The sequence below is a fragment of the Hoplias malabaricus genome, chromosome Y (genome assembly GCF_029633855.1).
Source record: "Hoplias malabaricus isolate fHopMal1 chromosome Y, fHopMal1.hap1, whole genome shotgun sequence".
NCBI classification, from domain to species: Eukaryota; Metazoa; Chordata; class Actinopteri; order Characiformes; family Erythrinidae; genus Hoplias; species Hoplias malabaricus.
In genome coordinates, this window is record NC_089820.1 from 62409558 (window position 1) to 62437185 (window position 27628).

The window sequence follows — 27628 nt, forward strand, 5'->3', positions numbered from 1 at the left end:
GTTTCTCTCGCGCATCCACCGCACGCGCTTCTCTGCTCGGAATAACGGTCACTCGTCGCTGAGGTAAATCTATATTCTCATGTTATTTGGATTTGCGGGTTGTTTTCTCATTCTTTATGGCGTCCTACACTTTATAAGCTCAGAATTTAGGTTAATACCACTTTATTAGACAGATTGGAGCATAAAGTGAAGGGTTGGACGTGGTACTGTTGATAATATTTATTTTTACTAAACACAGAAGCGTGGAACACGTATGTTTGGGTCTGGTACAGATATGTAGCGCAAAGAAAAAAGTATTTTTCATATTGTCGCTGTGTTTTATCATTCTGTGCTAGCGTTAGTCAGAAGTTTTATGGTCACATTCATTAGCTTATGTATCTACAGTATGCGGGCGATATAACTCTTAACTAACGTTACAGTACAGCGCGGTGCAAATGTCAGAGACCACAATTCATTTGTTTGATTTGCAGTTAAGACATTTTTTTTTTAAATAGAAGTCATTCATTATTCATGAAATACCTCTGAATAGATTAGCTGTAGGTGTGATCTTCGCAAAGCATCTAATATAAAGTAGAAAGTCACAGCAGAAGTTTCCTTTACTAGATTTAGTATTATTTTAAGGCAGAATTGGACTCTTAACAGTCATGCAAGGCCTTGTAGGCCGCCAAACCCGGCCTCATTAGATAAACAGTACTTTTAATGTTTTATTAGTGAAACACAGGGGGGGAAATCAAGGTCTGTCAAGCTCAAGAAATCAGGATTCTCTCCATCCTTTTCATTATGGGATGACTTGGAGTGTATGAAGCAGAATCTAAGACTGAACTTTTGAGGTGTGGAATAATACGCTTTTGCTGTAAATTCTTCATAATTACACTGAATATTGATCATATTTATATGGTAAGAAAAATAAATATTATATGACATTTTCAGTTAAATATGTGTTTTCCCCTGAACACTGGAATAAGTGGAACCTGTGCTTAATGCCAGTTTTGGCTGGAAATGAAGTCAAAGAACAGAATGTTTTCTGAGATTTGCACAGAAGCCTGTTTTGAACTGTGTTGGAGGTGATATTAATTATGTAGAAAAGCCATATTTCCAAAGCTGGTCTCTTTTAAGCCATTGAAGCTGAGGAGTTTAATGTTTATCTATTTTTGTGCTGGTAATTATGCCCTCTAATATTACCACGCTCAAAGTTTAGTGCTGACTACGGAGTGATAGAGGCAACAGTTCCCCTGATGAGGGAATATATTGAAAAGAGAGGGAAAATGTAGTCAATTTCTCACGAGTCAGCACCTCTCTAAGCTTTATGTGTTAAACCAGGAATATATTTTCACTGTATTTCTTATTTAGTATCACTGCTCCAGGCCTTTTTCCCTGAACATATTTCAGTAGAATGTATGCTAATTTTGATTTTGCTATATATTATCATATATCTTTTATTCTAAATATTCATAAAGAGAACCTTTACATAAAGAAGAGACTGCACCATGCGTCTGAAGGTTTAACTCTGCGTTCACAGCTGTGTCTGTAAATGTGGGGCACGTGGACATTCCAGGATTGAGAGGTTTGTGGTTGTTTTTTTGGGTTTGAGATGTTAGTGGTTGGATATTGGGTTTGTGATGGTTATATTTTAGATTTGAGATGTTTGTGGTTGAATATTGGGTTGGAGATTTTCATGGTTGGATTTCATGAGTTCATTTCTTCAAATGTTCTTGATTGGGGTTTGGGATTGAGATGTTGAGATGTTTGTGGTTGTATTTCAGTTTTGAGATATTAATGGTTGGAGGATGGATTTGAGATGTTCATATTTAAGATCTTCACCTTTGTTTCTCATGTGTGAGATATTCATGCTTTTTTTGGGGTTTGAGATGTCTTTGGATGTCAGTTATAATAATAATTGCTGCCAAAGATGCATTTCAAATCTTTAATGTAGTTTTTTTTTTGTACTGTGTAACTTGTATTCAATTGCATCTATAGCCCACATTTTCAGGATTTTCTTAGCAGGTCTTAAATAGGAAAATGGAACCTAATAACACAGGACTCATGAATTGGCACACTGCATTCATACACAGTGTTTAAGCCTTCAGGCTGAAAAAAATGAATGTGTGTACCTTCTCTGCATAAACAAGGCCTTAGCCTTAATTTAAGTTATATAAGCGGATTTAAATCATAGTGTAGTAACTAAATGCAGCCCCCATGGTAACCTGTACTGCTTTTCTTTACAGAGTGGTGGGCCTGAAGCCCATAAAATAACTATATCTAAAGAATGGATCTGACTTCTTTCAGGAAAAATCAAGGCATCTATTGTGAGTTAGAATACGCTTATATTGATCCAAGCTTTGATATCTTCATGTCCAATGTAACTGACAAGAGATACACCAGATTCTGCCTTTTTAATACTAATAAAAATCATATACCTAGCAAGTGTCATAAATAATTATATAACTATATCCATAGATGCAAACTCCCGTAGGATCTTAAACGTGTGCTATGAATCTGGATCTTTACAGTTAGGCCGTAATGACTTCTGACATTTTAAAACGGCTGTTTAATGAAAACAGGCTGCTGTTCCTTCATTTCCCCTCACTCACTTCAGAACGTAGGATTGATATGACATTTTGTATAACATTTTGATCCATATTTTAAATGGAATTTGACAACACTGACTCTTAGTTTGCTAACGGTGGTGTACTTAGAGATCTATAGCAGTGCCCCACCTCATGGCCTTTAATGTCGTCTTGGCCTGGACTGAACTAATACAACTTTTGAAGTTCTCTTCATCTCTCAGTTTCTGAAATACAATACAAACAGCATGACATTTCTTGCTTATGTAAATGAGCAGTTTAGGATTAGATTATACACTATTTTTTTAAGAGGAGTTTAAAGAGTTTAGTCATCCAGGCTGAAAGGATCTCTGTATGCAAATGCAGTTTGTACTTTTGTATGCTAATTAGATCAGTGCCCGCTGTCACCTGACATGACAATGGCCCGTAGTCAGCTGCGTTTGCTGCTGGAGATGGAGCTGGATAACATTGATTAGCAGACGCCTGTAATTAATTTCACCCCAGAGTGATTTATGAAGCCATGTGTAGTGTCATTACGTCACTAATGGAATTTTTCATGGCTATCGCAATGTCAAAGAAGAGCACTTTGAGATAGTGACAGCTGAACTGCTGAAAACACAGGGCATCCATTTCAAAGAAAGCACAGTTTCTAAAGCTTAAGGTAGAGTTTCACAGAAAAATCTCTTTAAGGGTTTTTTTTTTCTTGGATGCTAATTTGCCCAGATTTGGAAACAATGGGTGTGCATTTCCAAAAGTCTTTTAAAAAATTATTTATGCCATCTGTTGTTTTTTTTGTTTTTTTCCAAATAATTTTGTAGAAGATGGTGCTGTTTGTGCTCGCTAATTTGTGTTATTTCAGGCATTGTTTAGTAATTTATCAAGAGAAGGATACTTAATAATTGGATTCATAAGTGGATATGAGTGATTTCCATAAACAAGCTTGTTTTTCTCTTGTTTGTTTCAGTCAGCACACTAAAATCTTAGCCTGAGGCTCTCAGAGATAAAACTTTTCTATGCACGAAGGTTAAGTTTAGCAAAGAACATCGTTTGCACATTTATTTATCATTGTTCTTATTATTTCACAAACACCAATGGATATAAACATGTCATTGTGGACATGGAAAGAACGGAGTGCAAAGTGCTGAAGAACTGGACTTAAACAGACGCGATGATTATGGGCCTCGGTTCGTACTTTCATCCTCCTTGTCCCTGTAGTAGCAATAGCCACAGAGTCTGAGGGCTTTGGACGCACTCCATACTGCTCACATCAGACAGTGACTGAGATGACAGGGCAGATCACAGAGAGGGAGAGAGAATTTGGGGGGGAAAAAATGGCATCGATGATGAAAAACAAACTTAAAACGGAATCCTAAATGCACAGTGAATATTTCTGCCATTCAGGGCCTGTGCATTAGAATAAATAAGGAAGGGCCTTGCTCTCTTTGTGAATTGTGCAGCATGCACAGATGGAATACTGATGGTAAAGACGTATTGCTACCAGTCAGATCACACGTCTTCAGCTTCTGCATCGGTGTTAAAGTGATTTATTCGCCAAGCGCATGCCGAAGGTGCCCTCTAATGATCTCCATTTTACATAGTAATCGCAATGACCCTGCCGGTGAAGGTCATCCACTGATTAAGCACCATATTGTTCCAGCCATCTCACATGTTCCATGGGTGTGAACCACCATCTGATTCTATCACCTCTGCGCAGGCGTACTCTAAATGTTCATGCTCTGAAGCATAGAGGAAACCCCTTCCTATCCAGATTATCATGGAAGCCACCTTGCTCCTGTCATTTTAAGATTAAAGATGCTGGCCTGTAGAATCTGTTTCTCCTCATGGATGCGTTGATTTATGGCACAAAAGGCACGTAAATGCATAAATGCATGCAACAGTCTCTCCTGATGTGATATTCCATGGCAGCTACACTGTAAAATGAGCCTTTTTTTTGGGGACGTCCAGGAATTCATTACTGCATTCAAACCATCTACTACATCTCCCACTGAAGGCGTAGGCTTTTGTCATTGTCCCATATTCACATTTCTTACAATTACAGATCAGTATCTGGATTGCTGGAAAGACCTGGCTTTAGGATTAATGCTGTTTGAAAATGCAGCGGAATTGCAATGAACTTGGCATTATATTCTTCAACCCCTGGTGGTATGGTATAATTTCCATGCCTTATTATCTCCCAGCTGATAATATTGGTAATATAGTCCATTGAGAATACCAGCGGATAATGACTCCCACAGCTGGAGCTGACAAAAATTACCTCTGGTTCTACATCTGGGCAAGCTTCCCGTCATGTTCTTGTTTCTCCACGTTCAGCAGGAGCTGATAACACCCTAACGCCGTTAACTTGAGTCACTTCTCTGTTGTCTTTGTTCTTTTGATTGATTATCCTCTCCTACTTCACAAGTCAATCCAAACTAAGAGTGGATCAGCAGACACAAATTACTCAGTAGCAGGAGCTTGCCAAGTCAGTTTCAGAAGAGTGACACAACACCCAGATATGCAGTGTTTCTTGTGAAACTACTGTATAATGTCAAGGCTCAGAAAGGCCAGATTTCTAAAGCCATCAGTGCAAAAGATGGTATCACAAGATGCAGGAGTGAGTTTTACAGATGGCACAGTACTACTTTGTCCTTTCCTGTTCTGGCTGAAGCTGATACTGACCCAGATTTTCTCCTAAGCTTTCAAATGTGCTGTTTTAATTTAAGAACTTCATTTCAGATGGCCAAGTATGAGCACAGGGCTCCAATCACTACTTTTCTAAGAAATACACTGTAACAATATTATTATAAGTGTAGTGTAACACAACTACTTTTTCTGTTAAACTTAGACTGTTAGTATTTATTTAAAATTAAATACTGAATTGGTTCTGTTTACCTCCAATAACCATCCCAGCGTTTTCTGCTGGTATCAGTCCAAAACTGATACTGGGTATTGGATCAACGCCATATCTAGAAAGACATAGTTAACGTAATCTTAACACTCCAATGCGTTTGGATACCTGGGTCCAGCTTCTGACCTGATACTTTCGGGTGTCATTGACTTATTTTCTTTCATTGAAAAAGCCATCATTCTATGAGTGTCTCTCAGCCAAATGCCCATTCGCAGGAGAATTGCTGCTGCGGTGGACAGCAGAGTGTGGCCACAGAAAGGTCATGGGCTCCAGCCGTTGACAGCAATGAATTCGACCAGTGCGTTCAGATTTCTGTATGGTTCATGCACTTCATGTGGAAGCCAAGTACAGACCCTCGTAGAAAGAACAAACCCATTTCTTTTGTACAAAAGCAGCAAGACAAGTGCGGACTAATAACCTGACAAGCTAAGGGCCAGCAAGTTCAGCTCTCCTTACAGCACTTCGCAGCCTACAGACTATGGATGAGCAGAGGGGGAAAAACAGAAAAAGAGTAGAAATCAGTTTAATCTGTCTTTGAACCTTCTTTCTCCCTTTGCCTTGAACACCCCCATCGCATTTTTGTTCTAAGAATTTCCGAGATGCCGCCACAGGCTTTCATTTATTTATAGGTGTAACGCTTTGGGTTTTCTATTCTATTTCAGCGGTTGTTAATGTCAATAAATGTCATTATCGATTAATTTGTTGATACACATTTTCACTGCCCCCCCTTTCTCATTCTCTTTGTTGTGGGGCTTAAACTCTAATACTAGCAAAGGAGCAGAATCAAAATGTCAGACGATGTTGTGATTGCAATCAAGATGACTTAGTGTGACCTTTTCAAATGAAAGCATTGTTACCTTGGTGGTGAAAATTATATATATATATATATATATATATATATATATATCAAATCTCACAACACATAAGTTATAAATCAGAATATAAAAAAACTAATCTATATATATATCGTTTTTTTTAATATTCTGATTTATAACTTATGTGTTGTGAGATTTGGGTTCCTCCTAGTAAATCTGCCCCCATAATAATAATAATCCAAAGTGTATTCTGAGGTGGTGATAGTTCTGGGGCTGCCGGTCTGAAGTGCTGGGGTGCTGTGATTGCCTGTAAAGTGCCAGGGTTTCAAGATGCATGTGAATCTTTGGATGAGTTAATGGTGCTGTCAAGCTGTTAAAGGCCTTCTGGGAAAAACGCACAATAAATATCAACGATGATGCGTGAAAAAGTTCACCCTGACTTTGACTACAGCAACAACAACTCTATTAACAGGGAGTACTCCTGATTTGCGTATTTGTCAGTGAGGTGGAAGTGACAAGCAACCAAACAGACACACATAATGTATACACAAAAATACCTCCCTCACACCCAGAGAGAGGTGCATTTGCATTGCAATGGGCAACTACATTCCAAGGCTGCGCCACAATGCTAAAGGGGAAGCCGCTGACCCGAGGGCTCCCGCAGAGTTCTTTACACAGCAGCCGAGAGCTTCAGTTCTCACGGCGTCTCCTCCACCCATCACACAGAGACCCTCAAACAAACACCCTACAGTATGGCAGCAAACAGAGGAAACTCGCAAACAGGACTGTAAACGACAATCCCACACACACACTCAGGTTAACAGGTGCTTTGTGCTTGCTCTTTGAATAGTCTGCATGGATAGACAATGGAGAGTTGAGCTGCAGTGATTTGACGGCCGCGGTTGAATTCCCTCGTGAGCAAATGAATGTCGTGCACCTGAATGGGGCCTTTAGGAGCATTGGATTTTAGCACGTATGACTGAATTGCTTTGTTTAATTCACTAAGCAGCCAGCTTCAAGACAACTGTGCCTTAAAAAAAAGCTTGTGTTTTTACGCCTCCATTGAGACTGGGCAGAAGAAGCAGAGTCATTGGCACAGTATTGCTTCCAGACCACATTATGGCCTCTCGCGTTACGTAATTAAGAGGTCCCATCTGGTCCGGGCAATGCTCCCTGACACTAATTGTGTTGGTGCACATGGCCATCCCATTGAGCAAAAAAAGAAAAAAGATATATAAATAAATAAAGAAACTCAACATTTGAATCCATTATCTCCTCCTGTTCAGATTAAGGAGCACATGCTGCAGAAGAGATTAGCGGGGAAGGCTTGGGGGACACTTGTGTCTGGTAGGGGCCTGGGCTGCAGGATTACACCATGTATGGTGTGGCAGCCCTCCACATTAAGCACCAGCAGCTACTGAGTCACATGCTTCAGGCTTCTTCCACTTCAGTGTGCCGCAACAAGTGGTCATAAGAAAGAATAATCACTTCACACTATGCTGAAGTGTGTGAAGCGTAGCTTATGGTTATGTTTATCCACTGGACCGGGTCACTTGGGTTTCCGAACTTGACCAGACGCAAGCTTCTTTCAGCACCTTCCAACTGATGATTTCTTGTGCATCTCTAGTGACCCTTTTCTTTAAGGAATGTAATTCTACAAAAGCTGGAGACGTGTAAATTGCATGGGCTAATGGAGCAATATGGGATAATTATGACTGAGATGAATAAATCAGAAGAAGTGATACCTTAGCATCCTAAAACCCAGCTGTCTAGACAGCCCTTTTACCCCAAACAGACGGATCAATAGGTATCGATTACCCGCCTGCCCCAGGGAATGACATGGATTGGCTGCTTGGCTAGCTAGTCCACAGAATGGAAACAGGATCAGCTCTGATCAGCTCAAGAGTGCCACCCAGACTCAATTTGCCTTCACCTGATCCTGGCTGCGCTTCTCCTGCCTTGAGAGAAGAGGCCGACCACAATCCAACATGGCATATGTCTCCTTCCATTTTGTGCAAGTGAGATGAGAGGGGTTGCTCGCACTGTTTTCATTTCCAGAACTCACTGAAGCAGTCAGAGAACCAGTGCTGCTTTACCGATCTCCTAATAGAGCACCCTGTGGTAGAGAAGGGGGAAAAAAAGATATCCATATATCAATTCAGTGTAATCAAACATTTATTCAGCCACTGCTATCTTAAGCGGCATTATCGTGTAAGATCAGCGTGCTAAACATGACTGGCCTGTTTAAAAAAAAAAAAAAGCAGAGAGCGGGCTGTATCTAGTTAATGGGCAGTGGTCCGGTGACTTATTCATTATATGGGAGAACCAGGAGACAGAGTGTTGGTGTTAGCCGGCTGTGCCTTGCTCTTCGCTCTGCTGCGCTGTACTTTCTGCAGCAGGACTTGTTACCTGTCGCCGCCCGTGGCTGACATTCTTCTTCTCTCGCTCCTAATTGCCCCTGCGGGACTCATCAGGAGTGCTGTGCTGTCTGCTGTGTGGCAGGGCTATCAGCAAGGGCCACACTAAGAGCGCCCACCTCCCCTTTCTCTTTCTCACACAGACACACACACACACACACACACACACACACATATATATATATATATGTACACACACAAACACAAACCCACACACACACATAAACATTCTCTCTTATCATCCCACTAGCTCCCTGTGTCCTCCACAGGTGTTGCTGCTTCTTGCCACCCCCCCTGCCAAAATCCCTTCTGCCTGTCAGTCCTCTTGTACCCCCCCAACCCCCCAAAAATTCTGTCTCTGCCCCTCCCTAGAGACTATAAGGGGACTTTGTCTTTGAGAATAAATAAAAACAAGCCATTAAAAAAAAGAAGAAGAAAAAAAAGGACACCTGATGTCTCAAGGTCAGACTACATGCTAAGTTCTCTATAAACAACAGGCATCAAAAACTAAACCAGAGACATGTGATAGGACCCCTTTGCTAATTACCCCATGTCATGGATATGATAACAGATTTCTCCTTGTTCCTGAAAGAGTAGTACTTTATGAGGCCAGTGTAAAAACATAATTGTGTCCTTCTAAATAAAGAACATTCAGACCTTTTCTATTAGCCCAGTTGTCGTTCTATTCCTTCACAAATGAGCTAATGTTAGGGCTGCTCCTTTCTTACAGTTCTGTATTTTGACCTTGCAGGAACAAAACATTCCTGTGCATTTATGTTATTTTATTTTAAATTTTTTTGGGCATTATTTAAATCAAATTCATACACCTGCTTTTGTGCAAAGGTTTCATAATCTCTATATAACTATACAATATATCAATAGATAAATTAAATTAAATGATATTACTATTATTTTAGGTCCCTGAGACTTCAAGGATGAAGACAATAAACATCCTGGTTCATTTTGGAATTGTGCATGAGCCTCTGAAATGATGGACAGTGTGAAGTCAAGGTGTCACATCGAGTTTTCCAGAGCATGAGGTTGTGTTTATGGACAGCAGGAAAGCTTCAGTGCTTCCTTCGCCCCGCTTTCCCTCGCAGCGGGTCGGACTCATAAATGAACAGGGGGAGACATTTTGTGGTGGAAGCTGTGTCTGTTCCCTCGGCCACACCATGTAACAAAACCGCTTTAGATACAGCTGACTTCCCCCGGCAGGACTGTGTCAGGGGATTTGCCAGGTCATAGAGCTGTGCGAAATGGCTCTCTGAGTTTGACTAATGTGCTCCAGGAGCCTTTTCTCTGGAGTTTGGAGTCCAGAAATCTATAAAGATCAGCCTCCATAAACTAGAATTGTGAGGCATGAGAGAACCGACATCTCCTTTTTCTTTCTTTGTTATGTGTGCTCACCCCCCCAATACACACACACACACTGAACTGCACACATATACATTATAGAGGTCCCATGGTACATTCAAGCTCATTGAGTTTGACAGCAAATCAATATGACCCAGTATCTATTGTTACCTTATTCAATTAAGCCAATTCATAAAGCTGAACAAAATGGAAAGCTCAACAGAGAGGTACATCAGAATGGCAGTAGTGTACGGATGTATAAGGAAATCCAGCAGCACTAATATGCTTTTTCAGCTGAATCAGTGGGCCTTGAGCATCTCTCTCTCTCTCTCTCTCTCTCTCTCTCTCTCTCTCTCTCTCTCTCTCTCTCTCTCTCTCTCTCTCTCTCTCTCTCTCTCTCTCTCTCTCTCTCGTTCACTCTCTCACTCTATACAGGCAAGTTGACCCAGTGTCGGTTCATATAGATGGAGACATGCATGCAAATGTCACTGGCAATATTATAAATCAAAAAGTGAAGGCACTTAACTTTCATGAAAGCAATGGCTATCTCCCCTACCTCTCCAACTTGGTGCAATTACATTTGCAATCTACTTGATAAAGAGCGAAAGGGAGGAAAGCCAGCCACTGGGCTGTGGACAAGCCTTAAGATTGATGTGGAAACAGGAAACACAGTGATTGCTGATTATTATGTGGTGGCAGGGTGCTTTTGTCTCTCTGGCTTTCATTTGGAGGGGTCAGAGCAGTGGGCCTGTGCTCTTCTCTCTAAGCCAAATGATGAAACTGTCTGTGGATTGCAAGTAAACATAACATTTGTATGTCCAAGCAAGGCTTTTTTTTCCTGTCTATTTTTTTTTCTAACTCAATTGCTACATAAGTGTTTTGGTCTTTAAAGCCAGAGCAGTTAGAGTGGACTTGCATCGATTAATTGATAATAGATTTGCAAGAGCCATTGGCGTTTTTGTTTTTTGTTTTTTTTCTTTTGGTGGTATTTTTGGAGTCAGGGTTTAATGGCTGGCTGAAAAGTGGGAGAGAGACAGACAGAGAAATGGAGAGAGAGGGAGAGAGAGGGAGAGAGAGAGAGAGAGAGAGAGAGAGAGAGAGAGAGAGAGAGAGAGAGAGAGAGAGAGAATGCGAGAGAGCTTATCTGAGTTTTATCATGCTTGTGCTAAACGGGCTCCTGCCGAACAGCGCTGGTCTAAGCCTCCACTTTCCACTTCATGCTCTCTAAATCGTGGGACACCAATTATATAGATATCAGAGCCTGAGTCACTCTGAAGTCCTGCAGAATTGCCATCATATATTTTTTTAAGAGATATCTTTTAATTAGCAGATGGTTGTCGTCGTGATACAGTTGCCTCTAATTAAAAAAGAAGAAGAACGATTCGCATTCTCTGTTGGCTAATTCAACCTGAAGCTTCCAACCAATTAATGACTCAATTTCTCTGTCTTTACAGGTAGCACTTGCCCACCGCCAGCTGCCAGCAGGGAGGACTATGAGGGTGGCAGACGCCTCCACAAAACAAGGATTTAACCTGGGCAGATAGGACCAAAGACAGCTGCGGGCTACCTTAAAATCAAACAGGATGAGGACTTGGACGGTGTGCCTCTTATGGGTGTGGGCGGCCCAGTGCGTAGACGCCATGGCACTTTTAAAAGGGACAGTCGGAGAAGAAAAAGTGAGAGTAACACAGGAAGAGAAAGACGTGGGGACTCTGAGACGCTCTAAGCGAGGCTGGATGTGGAGGCAGTTTTTTCTCCAAGAGGAATACACTGGCACGGATAATCAGTACATTGGCAAGGTAGGAAACCGTTCATACTCACACATGCACACTGAACACAGCACTGCATTGAATTTATTGTTTCATACGTGTACCAAATTTGCACACATATAAAATATGCTGTATCCATACAATTGCTGCCAAAAATAAACAGGCACACTAGATTTAATGCCAATTTTTGAATGTAGACAGCTGTTATTCACACATGTAGACAGTAGGAAATACAATGAGCTCTAAAACAGTAATATAATTAATTCTTAAGTGCAGTTTAAGTGTCATAACCGAATTGATAAGAACACTGAGAGGGAAACCACCTGGAGAACATGAGCTTATCAATAAAAAGGGGAATGCCATGTCAATGAAATCTCCAATGCACTCAGGGTTTCTTTTGTTTTAAATCTTACATGTTCCAAACATGAGCAGAATAATGATATGACCGTTGAGAGATTCCTGGAACAGTTTCATCATCTTTCTTCATCCCCTTTCTCAGCTGTCGTCTCTTAATAACGAGGGATACAGATGATGAAAAGCGTGGGCATGGTGATGCTAGTGTTCTCCAGCATGGCTTCTGCCAGGTCGAAGATAAGGACTAAGGAGAAAACTAAGGCCTTAGCTTTCTCACTGTGCTGCCCACCCTCAGAGGCGGAAGGGTCTGGACAAAGGATCAAAGATTAGAATATATAAAAAAATAATAATAACATGGAAAAAAAAAAATAATATATATATATATATATATATAAATTCAGCACTGTTGCTTAGTGCTTCCATGCTTTGTGAAGGGTCAGCTCACACTGGACTATTCATGTGGGGTGCTGGGAATACAGATTGTACATGAACTCCATGCGTGATGCAAACTTCAGCTGTAAAAGACACTATAGAGGGATGTGCATGCTCAAAAGAAGGGGGTTCTGAAAGGCTTTTTGGTGGGATTTTGGAATTACGGATGCACTTTTTATGGAGTTATGGATGCACCTTTTTAACACTGAAATCCCTCTTTTTTTGCATAATTCCAAGGGGATCTATTCAATGTGGAGGAATAACTTGCATTCCAAAGACATGCCTGGAAATTCTCTGAAAGAACTATTGTGTTAGAACAAGAGTTGATTTTCCAAAACACTGATTTTTAATATGCTCTTGACGAAATGCTCTAATTTTCAAATGCTAAGAACAGGTGTGGCTCAAAAACATTCCATTGCTGGAAGACAAAGATTCACTTCAACAAAGCAGCCCACTCAAGCTGTGAACATAATGCAGATTGCGTTCCTCTTTCCTCCTTCAAGAGCTGTTGTTTAAAGTAATCAGATGAACACCTATATAGTTTTAAAGTGAACTTTCTGATCAAACCCCCTTATTCAGACTAACCTAGTAAGCGTTATTGTAAGATGTCTTTCAAACATACTTCTCTTGGGATGGGCAAGGACAGTGCTGTTTGATTTTGCTCATGAAATTAAAAAAAAAAAAGCTTTCTCCACATTGAGATAGCAGGTGGGGATGGCTTTTTTTTGTAATGAATATGTATTCACCTTGATTGCATATTTGATGTCTCTTACTTTCATGTGATAAGCAATCAAATTTAGATTTTTCAAGGCTCGTGTTCACACATCAGCATCATAGTACCCGCACATATTTGACTGCCTTTTCCAGCTTTTAGTCTATTGTCTACTTCCTACAAAAACAACCACTGCAAAAAATATATATACTTCCAGACTACTGAATGTAATACATATTTAAGAGTGTTATCAGCTAAAGACTGATCTTGGGGTTCCTGATGAATTGCCTGAATGGCCTTTCGTCCACAGCTTCACTCTGATATGGATCGAGGAGATGGCACGGTGATGTATGTGCTCACAGGCGAGGGAGCCGGGACGATCTTTGTGATAGATGCAAACTCAGGCGATCTGCATGCCACCAGGAGTCTGGACAGAGAGGAGAAGCCATTCTACATTCTCAGAGCTCAGGCTGTCAACAAGAAGAACGGCATCCCCTTGGAGCCCGAGACAGAGTTCACTGTCAAGCTCCACGACATCAACGACAACGAGCCGAAGTTTGAGCAGGAGGTTTATACAGCCACCGTCCCTGAGAGGTCACACATTGGTAGGATTTCTTCAGCTCAGACCTTCACATTCGGCACAGTATTTTTGTAAATAGTATTTATTGGTTTCAGTGACCACTATTAGTTATTAGAGTCCGAGAGTGTGTATTAAGTCAGAGTCCGTGTTCTAATTGATTTGCTGTTGTTCACACTAAGCTACCAGATGATTCTTTGTGTACGACGTATTACGTCCAACGTAAAGTTTATGTAACTGTGTTATTAGGTAATCGTGTTAAATCTGTGCATTTGCTAACTTTTTTTTTTGTTTGTTTTTTTCAGGCACCTCTGTTATTCAGGTCACAGCACACGACGCAGATGATGAAATGTTTGGCTTGAGTGCAAAACTGGTCTACAGCATCAGCCAGGGTCACCCATACTTCTCGGTGGAGTCAAATACAGGTCAGACTGTCCAAAGTGGTCTGTTATATCATTATCAGATTTCTCAGATTAAGGCAAAGAGAGAGAGAGAGGGAGAAAGAGAGAGAGTTACAAAGATGAGAGGTAATCCAGAGAGAAAGAATAATCGGTCAGAGAGAGAGACAGAAAGAGAGAGGGCACAGTAATGTAGGAGGTTAGTATTATGGCCCTCCTGCCACAGCGTTTTAGCTGTAGAAACTCACAGTTAGTTTAATCATCCTAATGTGCACTCTGGACCATCTCCAGCAGAGGTCTTTGTTTAAACAAAAGCGAAATTGAAACACAAAAGCTCCTATGGCAGATTACCATCCAGCTTAACACTGATAGGGGCTAGCCCAGATGTGACATGGATGTGGTAGCTACGACACATCAGAGTACATAAAGTCCCAAAAGAGCTTTGGGCTGAAAAAAGGGATATCCCTCCGGATTCATTGTTAATCTGGGAATGTTTGTGCCGTTCAGAGAAAAGGAAAAGCCTGGATGTCATGCTATATGAATTACTGGATTTGCCTGTTGCCATTTTCCGTACTTATGTAGATACAGCAGATGTATCATTCCGACACAGATCTGTGGCTCCTCTATGACCATTTGCAATCCTTCTTGTCAAGTGTTGTACTCTTTGATATTGTTGTGTACGGTATCTGCCTATTATATTTACTATAAGAATGGAAGTTATGAAATAGTTGTCAGGGTAATGAAGCATAACCTTGGCAGTCGTCAGAAAGCATTGATTGAAGCTAGGAGGGCACGAAGGTCTTTATTTGTGCGATAAGACCTGTTCCTTCACTTCCTGCAGCTGTATTCTGCTGTGGCCACTGATGTCCATTACAATCTCTAAGGCAAAATAAGGGTGTGTGCGCATGCAATGAGCTTCATGCTGTTGCAAAACAACAAGTTTCTTGCTGCTGCTGAAAGCCCCCGCTATGCTCCCCAAGAGCCCCATAGCAGTACGATCATTGTCATACCGTAGAACAAGTGCAGCTTTTAACACTCTCCATAGCATATAACAATGAACGTTTCAGAGTGGAGTTTTTTAGAAAACAAAGCCCAGTGTAGTTAATCTCTTTGAGTCAGGAACTGACTTTATCCCCAGTGTGGATATCAGCGAAACAATCAGGCCCCAAAAAATAAAAACTCAAACTTCAAACCTCTCTTTATTTCCTTTAGGCATAATTCGGACAGCCCTGGGGCCCTCGGACATGGACAGGGAGCAGAGGGAGCATTACCAGGTGGTGATTGAAGCCAAGGACATGGGAGGCCAGAGGGGAGGCTTAACTGGATCCACTATAGTCAATATCACCCTCACCGACGTGAACGACAACCCCCCTCAATTCTCACAAAGTAAGGCCACGGCAGACACTTCTACAATAAAAAATTACTGTATAAAGTACATTTTCTGACACACTTTGCTGGTTGGGATTTTTTCTAGCAGTGGTGACATGTTTATACATTTTCGTCTTGTTGCATTTATAGGTGATTGTCACAGACATACTGACTACTCATTTTGAATGCATAATGGCCACTTAATACATTAATTCATTCATTATAAGCACTTATCCAGTTCTGTGTCGTGGTGGGTCCGGAGCCTACCCGGAATCACTGGGCACAAGGCAGGAACAAACCCTAGAGGGGGCAACATACATTCACACCAACCAACTCGCCAATCCACTTACCAATGTGTGTTTTTGGACTGTGGGAGGAAACTGGAGCACCCATGCAGACAAGCTCCTCACAGTCAGTCACCCGGAGTGGGACTTGAACCCAGTATCCTGGGGCTATAGTTCAGCGATCAATATCCAGACTCTGTTTTGGTTTTCATGCCCTTTCAAAGAACAAGAGAGGACCTTTTCTTAAATGTAGCACCTAAATGTGCTATTATATTCTTGATGAATACTAGTCATAAACACTGCTTAGCCCTGGCAATAGCCAATATAAAGCATGTGGACACTGGCCATAGCAAAGTGCTTCATGGCTCTGTTTAGTGCCACAGAGGGACCATTTTGCAGCAGGGCATGATTAGGGGCAAAGCTGCCATTCTGCCCTCGCCAAAGTGCATGAGGTCTGTGTGGTAATCCTGATTAAAATGGACAGAGCAGGCTAAGCTTGATCATACTTTATTGCCTTTACTTCACCCCCCCCTCCTCTCGTCTCTGCCATTTTTTCTGCATGCTAATGTGACATTCTGTTGTGATGGTTATCAGACATTCTTTAAACTTCTGATTTACATGGTTACTTTGTTTGTCACATGCCTCATTGCAATAAAAAGAAAGGGGGAGTGGCTTTTGTAGATGTTACACCAAATGACGTGAAGTCTGATATTTCACAGACCTTGAGTCATTCAAAGGCAAGTTTAAGTCACAAGTCAGTGAACATGTAACTCATGTGTCTGACTCCATTCCCCATCACTATGGCTTTCACCACTGTTTTATTTAGTATTATTTTTATTAGAGAAGAATGTCTTTATAGAATCCGGATAGTTCTGCTCCTAAAATCTGATTGGCTGAGCCACATTCGAAACCATCCATCCATCCATTATCTGTAACCCTTATCCAGTTCAGGGTCGCGGTGGGTCCAGAGCCTACCTGGAATCATCGGGCGCAAGGCGGGAATACACCCTGGAGGGGACGCCAGTCCTTCACAGGGCAACACAGACACACACACATTCACACCTACGGACACTTTCGAGTCGCCAATCCACCTGCAACGTGTGTTTTTGGACTGTGGGAGGAAACCGGAGCACCCGGAGGAAACCCACGCAGACATAGAGAGAACACACCACACTCCTCACAGACAGTCACTTGGAGCGGGAAACATTCGAAACCATTGTGGAATATATGTTATAAGATTTATGACAACCTCACCACATCTAAATGCCATATTAAACACTATTGAATAAACCCAGTCAGTTTTATTCAGTTCTTCTTGAATATCAGAATGACTTTGGAAAATAAAAACAGTGATATGCAATTCTTAGTTAAGCCATTGCTACTTCCTGTATTCATGATGAATGGACCAATAGAAATGGTTCAATAATGTTTTACAATATTTTTTTATTGACCGCCATTTTATAAAAGCATTTAGCCACTTGAGACCACTGTGCATCATGCCAAAAACACCCTTTCCTCTGATAAAATCGCAGTAAGGCATTTATTGCCTTAATAAATTCTTGTTGAAGATACTTCCAGACCCTGATCTGAGAGCACATTACACTACACTCAAAGACTACATCACCAAGAATACAAAGGTGTGACATCCACAGGGGTACAACACAGTACAGCTAAGATGTGTCAACTTCCCCATCAGGTGTCTACCAGTTCAGCATCCCTGAGATGACAGACCCCGGGGCAGTGGTGGGCCGAGTCCGAGCTTTGGACTCCGACATCGGCAGAAACGCTGAGATGATCTTCACTGTGACAAGCGGAGATGGCCTGGACACGTTTGATATAACCACAGACAGAAACACCCAGGAAGGCATCCTCACTGTCAAGAAGGTAAAGTCTTCACACAGAACCTGAATACACTCATTAGAGGTTTTCATGCTGTGAGATAATGATTTACCTCAGCTTGGTCACTGTGAATTTAGCTCAACAGGAACATGCGAGTGTGTGTCCAACACACCAGTTCTTCATACTGTACTGAGTACACAATGTGGGCGGTCTGTTTATACCTTTGATCACGTTATCTCTGCAGCCTCTCGACTACGAGAAAAAGAAGTCGTACACGCTGCAGATTCAGGTGCGCAACACCCACCCCGACCCACGCTACGTTAGCGTGGACTCCAAAGACTCGGCCACGGTCAGGGTCAACGTGGAGGATGTGGACGAGCCTCCTCGTTTCGAGCGGCCCAGCTACATCCTGGAGGTGAAAGAAGACGCAGCATTGGGAACCTCCATCGGCTCCGTCAGTGCAGTGGACCCTGACGCTCGACGCAGCCCAGTCAAGTAAGCAGAGCAGTTTTGTCTCCGGGATGCTGGCACTCTTACCTGGCCCACAGAAGGTCGGAGTGTTCCAGCTCCATACACAACCACACGACTTCAGTAATGAGCCCTCTTTCCAGACAAAGGCGGAATCTAATTAGTGAAGTCATGTGGTTGTGTGCACAGTTGGAACAAAAGCAAATATCTGTCTTGCCATTTAAACTCTTTGTAGAGTTTTCTGAGTTGGATTTGCTAGACAGACACACTATTTGGCACAAACAGAGCTTAGACACTGCCCAGTTGAAATAGCCATTAATGATGATAATTATGATACTGATTATTATTATTGGTACAATCATTATAGTTTATTATTCTCAAAGCTCTGTGGCATTCTGTGGGCTACCAAGTAAAATGACCATCTTATGAAACATCTTAATATGTTTCCACAGCATCTTTTCAGTGAGTTTATTTTTTTTTAAATCTTGTATACAAAAGGCTTGATTTGATATTGCAAGTCGCTCCCACATATTCCAGCTAAGCTTTTACTGTAGAGCTCCAGTTGTTGTTTTCAAGTGCCTCAGACATGAACAGAGACTGAATTCATCCACATTGTACACTGTTTTAATTCAAAAGGTCCCTCGATTGCAAGTTCTCATTGAGATAATCGTAATAAGCTTCCATTATGAGAATAAATGAGTATATTATCACTGTCCAAAGCCTCTAAATGATAAAGCTGATGCACTGGGCTCACCACTACAATAAACGGTCCCCCTTTTTTTTCTCCACCCCTCTGGAGAGCACAGTAAATAAGAGCAAAGAGAAGAAGTGCAATTAAAGAGCCTCGGCAGACAGGGAGCAGGACTTCAGGGCTGGTAATTATCAGAGACATCAGAGCCAGTGTGCAAAAGCCGCATGGTCCTGCTGAACATCAGGAGGATAATTAGTAAATTGAACAGTCCCTCTGAATGATTGCGTCTGAAGGAGCAATATTGTGGGCTTCTAAAAAACGAGAACAAATGGGCACAGGGCAGAAGAGGGCTTCCGGCTCCTTGTTTGTAATCAGTTCTTCTCCGTGAGGTGTCACTGATTCCAGTGTCCTCTGCTCAGCCCCTGTTCCCTATCAAACGTGAGATTACTTGGTACAGAACATCATTCTTTGTTTAACATGCAGTGCCACAGCGCCATCGCAACATCCTTACGAGTTATCGATTCACGGAATGGTGTCATTTCCAGGTACACAATTGATCGTCACACAGACGTGGACCGGATCTTTAACGTGCACGCTGGAAATGGGTCTATATTCCTGCAGAAGCCTCTCGACCGAGAGGAGCTTGCGTGGCACAACATCTCTGTGATTGCGGCCGAGTTCAGTAAGTCATGTACACACAATGAACATCTTGATTTCAGGTCACTCTTAAGATTTCTTTGGCTTAATTCTTTTCTGGGAGGTTGGAAAAAGCACACAGCTCCTATCCAACCCAGATTATAGATCTGACAAGGATCTGAACCCAGCACTTAGTGTGAGTCAAATCTGATCAACAGTCGTTTGAATTTTATCTGTAAATTTTATACCACAGCTTTACATTACTGTGGCCAGAGAAGTAAGTATTTCTGCATCATAACACTGTACTCATGTACTGTATATATCTATGACTCGCCTGCTGTTTCACCGTTTGGTATTATATATGCCAACTACATTCGCTTTTTTCTTGTAGGATTTAATTAATTAAGATTTATTTTTAATCGTAAGGCATAAAAAGTCAACAACAACCATGAAGAAATTACTTAACAACCACAGAAAGAAATTACTTGTTCTGTTATACAGTGTTAAAGCAAGCAAAAGTGTGTCTGCCAAATCTGTCATTGATTAACTACCTAACGCACAGGCAAGATAGATTATAGCCTGAGCTAGTTATCAGCAACCTAAAGCTCATTATGGTAAACAAGCTAGTTAATTCATTAAAGAGTGCTGAGCTCGTCTACCATCATCTTTCATTGGGAAATTAAACAGCACCTGCCACAGTGTTCCTAAGAAGCTAATATAGGTTTATATTCTTGTGACATTACACATAGAAATAGAGCCTTTAAAATAACTGAATCAGTAAAAATGATTCATGGAAATGGGTTTCAAAAATGAGGTTTACAAGAGAGTAAACATACCTTGGAGTAATTAATCTTGTTCACTGTTGACTTGTTACCTCCAGCGACATGAAGCTATATTTCTTATATCACCACTGCCTCTTTTTGTCCTTGCAGATAACCCCCAGCAGACGACTCGAGTACCTGTGTATATCCGTGTGCTGGATGTCAACGATAACGCTCCCACGCTGGCCTATTTCTACGACACCTTTGTGTGCGAAAATGCTAAAGCTGGGCAGGTAAAGTCCCATTTTAATAGACTTTAGCATTCCATTTCTGGGGGCACCTTGTCAATTTAGATGTGAGATAGGACGAAATTAGATCAGCGCCGCCGTTTGGCCATTGGACTGGGGTTGTGTCGATTTGAAGCAGGGGCGTTTGTTGAACACTTTGCGACCTCTGTGGGACTCGCCGCCTCCGGATGGAGATAGAGATCAGTGATGAGTATTTCCCCTACGTGGATTAGACACCAGGGCCGTTTTCTGTCATGCTTGATGAGATTATGTGTCGCGGCGGATGACAGGGGCTGTCACTTATCACAGGCACTTTATAATAACTGTCCACCTCTCCTTCAGTGCCTGACTCCAAATGCCGCCCCTGCTGTCTGTCATCACCCAGATCGCTGACCCGCCCATTGGGTTGACGTCCCAATCGTTCGCCATTGAGATCTGCTATCTGCCATTCACTTGCACTCCTAACAGTCGTCTTAGATCTAGCATTTAGATCCTTTTCAAAATAGCTCGTTCATTCCAGATGATCCAGACTTAGAGGTACATATATGAAGGCATTTGATGTAGTTTAGTTTAAAGGTTCCATTTGCATCCTTTTCAATTTCCAGTCCATACACTGCATATACACCCCATGGTTTATTTTTGAATGGAAACCAACACATCTGCATTGAATGAGAGAAGCAGGATTTTTATTTCCTTACACTTTTGGACCATTTTTACTGATCTGTTCACAGTAACGTTTTAAAACAACGTAAAGGACTGCTGCCAATTTACAATGATGCCAAAATGAATAAAAAGCAAGTATTTGTACATGTTTTAGGGGCAGATGCGTTCACATACGTTCTTAATTTTAAGTTCTAAGGGATAACAATAAAGAATGATACAGAAATGAATGAAAAGACGTTTGAGTGCCTAAACCCACACAAATCCCAGAAGTGAACCTCAGGGTAAATGATGATGAAGAATGAATTTGACTAAATATATGAAGTATTAAAAAGAATTTTATATTAAATAGGATTTGGATTTGTATACACCATGTTTATTTTTTACCCACTTTTATTAGGCTGCTCTATCTGTCAGCCTGGAGGTAAAGGAGGCAGGCCAATGAAAGTGAAGAGTCTGGCCAGTTGCTATGCCTGACAGGCAGATACACGCTAAACACCAGAGGACTGCTGATTAAATTTTAGACCTAGCCTTCTGCTGATGTGCCCTTGAGCAAGGCATTTAACCTCAAATTGCCCTTGGTAGCCACACAAGACAACTCTGAGCTCAGTCACTATACTGGTCTGTCCTCACACATTTTGGGTTGAAAATGTTGCTGCTCCTTACTGCACAGGAAAATCAGATTTTCTATGTTTACTCTGAAGACTTGTGGAAAAATAACCGTGTTGAATTCTTCTGGCTTCAGCACAGATTTATTTGTTTATTCTGTATGGATTAGTAACATTTATAAAACTGCCATCAGTGTCTAGATCGGTCTAAAAAATGTAAATGTTGGCATTTGACTGAACACTACTCAGAATTCATAAAATGTGTACAGTGCCTTTTTTTCTCTAAGAAAAAAATCTCTATTATTTGTCCAGAAAATACAAACAATAACAGCAGTGGATCCAGATGAGCCAATGGGCGGGCACCGTTTCTTTTTCTCTCTGGCACCGGAGAGTTCTGTGAAGGCCAACTTCTCAGTCCGAGACAATGGAGGTGAGTGGCCTCTCACAAACAATCCGCCAAAGCCGGCTTGTCAGAGTCAGCGCGGAGCCGGGTAGCAGGGCCTGGTCAGAGGCTCAGCTTTTCCGACCTTCGGCTTTTTGCAGATTTGCACAAGCCAGGCTCTTGCGGCACTCCTAACCTCTGCTATATCTCGGTTTGTTTTGGTTTGCAGACTTGGTGATATCACATGACACTAACTGAGCCTCCTTCTGAACTGAGTGCTCTTCTCTCCTCTCCACAGATAACACCGCCAGTATCTTCACACGCAGAACAGGCTTCAGACGAGCACAGAAGAGCACACAGTTGGTCTCTGTGCTGATTTCTGATGGAGACTATCCCATGCAGAGCAGCACGAGCACACTGACCATTCGTGTGTGTACATGCAGCCGTGATGGCACAATGGAGTTGTGTAATGCAGAGGCACTGAGCGGCTCAGCTGGACTCAGCACTGGTGCTTTGGTGGCCATTCTTCTTTGTGTCCTCATCTTGCTTTGTAAGAACCTGCCGTCTTTTTTTTTTTTTTTTTTTTTTTTTTGGTGCAGTGGCTCACAAACACGATGAGATTAAGTCTAGTTTAACGGAAGGCTGAACAATCCATTGTTTTATAGCGCAACTGTAGATTAACTGCTTCCAGTTTTCAAATACTACAAGTTGCAATTGCAATCATATCTTACATATAAAGCTTGTGAAATGGCAGCCTGGCATGCCACACTCAGCATTCAAGCCTCAAGCTCAAAAACATGAATGTGTTCCTGTAGTCCAGCACAGTTTTGTGGTTTCCATGCTTGAACACTCAGAGCCAGACATACAGAACCTGGTTATGAAATAATTCATGTGTGTTTGAGCAGGGAAATCGCAAAATGAGGCCTGGCTCTGATGCACTAGGTCCAAAACGTAAGATGCCAGCCATGAATGAAGAAGATTTGACTGAGCAGTAAAGTCTTTTTACTCAGATATCAAGCACATCAAAGACATTTTTTGTTAGGTCATTCACCTGTTCAATCACTCACTTGCTCAAATTTAGCAGTCTCAGCATCCTCCACAAGGGGGTGCTGTTTACTTGTTTGGTTGTTTTTCACAAGCAATCCATCCACAAACCTGGATATTGATATAACTGAAAATATCTGTTTAAAATGGGTATTATTTACAGCCATGTTCTTATACATTAAGATGATTCAAACTTAAATACAGACACAGGACATAAATAGGAGCCAGTTTAAGAAAATATGAGGTCTGTCCCAAAATCTAGTGAGCAGCCTAGGTAGGTAATGACTAGGTAGACAGCTGTGTAAGTAGGTAGCGTTCTATCCGTCGTCTGTCCTCATGAGCCGGATTATTGAGACGCTCTAGTTAGAGAATGATTGCATCACGGCTTGTTCCCGCCCACCGCACGCAACCAGTGGTTTTGTATATCGGCGGCTAATCTTTGCTTTATCTTTAATTATTTTTGCTCGTGGGAGAAGAGCGAAATAGATGGGAGTTGTTCTGGCATTGCATCATGGGATTGCCTTCGCGGCTGAGGACGGGTTCGATGCTGCCTTAAAAATAGTAAATGTTAGTATAACGAGTTCTAAGAATTGGCACAGCCTATGCGTCAGGAGCGTGCACACTATGGCGTATAATGCTCTCTAGTTAGACAGCTCACTAGGTTTTGGGACAGACCCACGGTCACCATGGTTATCTGTATACTAGGTAATATTTTGATAAACATGTAAGAATAATATAATAACTACACATTAAAAAAAATTCTCCTACAGGAATCGTTACACCTTTAAGATAAAGTCTACGTTAAAATATAATAACATCACGATCCACTGCTAAGCCTGCTGTGGGAAAAGAGATTGTCCTGGTGCTGTGTGCTGTTGCCTTGGTGATCAAAAATCAGTCCCGTCCCTTGAGGTCCTCAGTCAAAATACCATTTCCTCCTTGGGCAGAGTCCACTGTATGAACGACTTTAGAAGGTTGATCATCATTCCCTCTATCCATCTGTCTGTGTTGAGTGTAAGCACTCATTCTTCAGCGTCAATTTTGTCTGGAAAACAGTGGATCCCCTCATTCTCTCACCTGTCTGCCTGTCAGCCTGCGCTTTTGTCTGCTAGAACATTAGATTAATTACTTTTCCGGTGGTCTGAAATGTGCATGTCTGGTCTGAATGCAAAATAAAATGTGGGTGGGGTGGTGGTGGTGGTGGGGGGAATAAAAAGCCCTGACATGCTTAAATGGTTGAACTGATAAACGCTATTTTGTTAGGCTTTCAATCAGGATATTGAATAACAAAGAATAAATGTCAATCCAGTTTTAATTAAATCCCATCGAAAATTAATTCAACAAAAGGAAATATTATCGCGTTGTATTTTACAGCAAATTTGAGCAAATCATTTAAAATCTTTGTGCCTACATAGTAATCACACTGTTCTTGCTCTGGCACTGTGGATTCTGAGCTCCTGATCTAGGCGACTGTATCAGATTGGAGTAGCGTTATGGAAGAGGCTCTAGCGCATGTGGTAGCATTAGCTAGATCTTACCCGAGCACAGTGTGCAGCTGTTCTCTTGTGTAGGTGACACCCCATCATCCACAGAGAGTGCGTTATTGTTAAAGTGCGGCAGGCGTGCATGAAGTCGTGCCTGTTCCAGAACTGTGATAAGAGATTAAATCTACTCCTAACTGAAAAACTGTATTTCCTTTTACTCTTACTGTCTGTAGTTCTCTGTAGTTCTTTATTTATTTTTTTGACAACCCTACTCAGAGCCTTTGAATGCGCACCCAAGGCTTATTGTGCTAATCAGTGAATCACTAGCCAGTGTATTTTCAAACAAAGAAAGGCAGAAATCCTGCCATGCCCAGCTCTCAAGAACTGTGAATTAAGTCTCAGCGCTTGAGTACCTCATGCTCGTCACTTGTCCATTATCTGCTCCGCTCACGGTGTATTTTTCTTTCACTCTTTCCAGTGATAGTGGTGCTGTTTGCTGCACTGAAGCGTCAGAAAAAGAAAGAGCCTCTGATCATCTCCAAAGAGGACGTGAGGGACAATGTGGTCAGCTACAATGATGAAGGAGGCGGAGAGGAGGACACACAGGCCTTCGACATTGGGGCGTTGCGCCATCCGGAGGTTATGGAGGAGAACAACAAGCTGAGGAGGGACATCCTGCCCTCAGAGCCACTGTACCCTCCGCCCCCGCTGCGTCGGGCCACCGCTCCGTCCCGGGACAACACAGACGTTCGGGACTTCATCAACCAGCGGGTGCAGGAGAACGACGGCAGCCCCACGGCGCCACCTTATGACTCACTGGCCACCTACGCCTATGAGGGCAACGGCTCCGTGGCCGAGTCTCTGAGCTCGCTGGGCTCAGCCTCGTCCGAGGGGGCACAGGACTACAACTACCTCAGCGAGTGGGGGCCGCGATTCCGCAAATTAGCCGACATGTACGGGGGCGAGGACAGTGACTGGGACTGCTAACAGACCCACGCAACCAGCTGCCTCGGAGGTGAAATGCGCAGCTGGAGTTATTTACAAAGTGCCCTTCTCCTTTCCACCTAACTCCGTCCAGCAGACAGGCGAAGCCCCCATGGGCCTGACTGTTTGCTGACTGTTTTCTCTCTGCGAGGCAGACGCATTAAGACAGCACAGACGGATTGACACGCAAGTCTGCGCAGACTTCACTTCTGCATATAACTCTGTGGAAGGAAGGTTATCATGACCAGGCATATTTTCGGATAATCCGAGGTTCCCTTTCGAAATAAGTCTGCGCTTCGTGGCACATTGCTTGAAAATGTACTTTCGGAAAACGCTCACTATCTGTTTCTGACTTCCCCACCAAGATACTCTGCAAATGGCAGTTTATCAGCAGGAGTGTTGAGCGTTACTTGAAAAGCTTTTTTTTTTTTTTTTGGAGCCTGCACGGTATGAAACCACAAGCTGGAGAGCCAGGACCAAAACCTTCTTACCAACTTCTCTGTGAATGTGTCTGGAATTAAAGCGAAAGCAACTCACTCTACTTTCCACTACATTAGCGTGTGAAAGGCAGCTCATTATAAAACGGTATCTCTACAGGTGTTTAGTGACTGAGATCACCGTTTAGCTGTTTACCATTTGACATGTGTATTTTTATTTTTATTTTTTGTACTTTTTCTTCAAGTATTACGAACAACATTAATCTGTTACAGCACTCAAAGCAGACTTTAGGAAAATTGAGAAAGAGGGGGGGGGGGGGTGTTTAATGATTGGCACAGGTTTTCATCATCCACTGGAAAAAATGCCAAAAGCTTCCAATTATCTACTCTCTCATAGGCACTAAATGTGGTTTGCTTGGATTTATGCTGCATTTTGGCACACGTTTGCCTGAACTTAGAAAAACTCTGCATTCGTATTGCCTCCAGAGAAAGGCATATTTACAGTTACCTAATGACTTGGGCTAAACCAAACATTCCATAAGTTCACCTCCCAGTTGTTCACTGTAAAAGCCAATGTGTGTGTGCAACATTCGCAAACATTTAAACCAAAAAAAACCAAAAGAAACAAAATGCCACCCCGCAAACAGGAAACGTAGAAATGTAGAGATGAATACCAGTGCGCTCTGTTTCCATTCAGCTAATTTACAAAACACAAGGTCGAATGCTGTAAGCTGTATTCATGCCAGTGCTTTCTAATAATATTATTTCTCTGCAATACTCCACTCTTAAAAGAAACTATCAGCAGCCTTTGTAAGTAATAAAAATACAGATGATTCATTCCCTCAGTGAATTATAATCACAGCAGTCCGATGTTGAGGTATGACTGGGATGTTAAAATAAATCACCACCCTGCTATTCTGCCCTCTGTGCCAGCCACAAAATGAGTCTGGAATTGCATTCACCGCCTCAGTTATCAAGGGGATGAAAAGAGGTTATTTTTAAAATATACATATGATTGAACTGGGCTCCGAGCAGTGGAAGGGCAGGTAAATATTTGTGTTTTAGGTGCACGCAGCATACAGATTTCACATCCAATAATATTCCTGTGCTTTGTTGGTGATATACTGTAAAATAAAATAAAAAAAGAAAAGGAAAAAAAAAAAAACAATGCTAACTGTTGTACAAATGTGGTTCTATGAGACAGTGCATTGTTGCAGTGATTTGGGAGAGTAGAAGATGTCCATGTACTACTTTGCTTTAAATCCTGTGATATTTTGTACCAAATATTTATATTACATGACTAATATTCTTCAAACATGTACGTCCAATATTACCGTTTTCAATGTGGAGGTGTGAAAGTAACTTTCAGAGTAAACTCGTCGCGGTTCGTATGATG

At 41.9% G+C, this 27628-nt stretch overlaps 1 protein-coding gene across 1 annotated transcript; it reads left to right on the top strand.

The window, feature by feature from the left end:
- LOC136677729 (cadherin-6-like) lies at positions 1-27628 on the top strand. Its single transcript, XM_066655329.1, has 12 exons — positions 1-63; positions 11512-11856; positions 13635-13929; positions 14207-14326; positions 15512-15685; positions 17648-17835; positions 18035-18285; positions 19495-19631; positions 20518-20639; positions 22214-22331; positions 22582-22833; positions 25290-27628. Exons 2-12 carry the CDS (start codon positions 11641-11643, stop codon positions 25796-25798), a joined length of 2382 nt encoding a protein of 793 aa, XP_066511426.1. The 5' UTR covers positions 1-63; positions 11512-11640; the 3' UTR covers positions 25799-27628.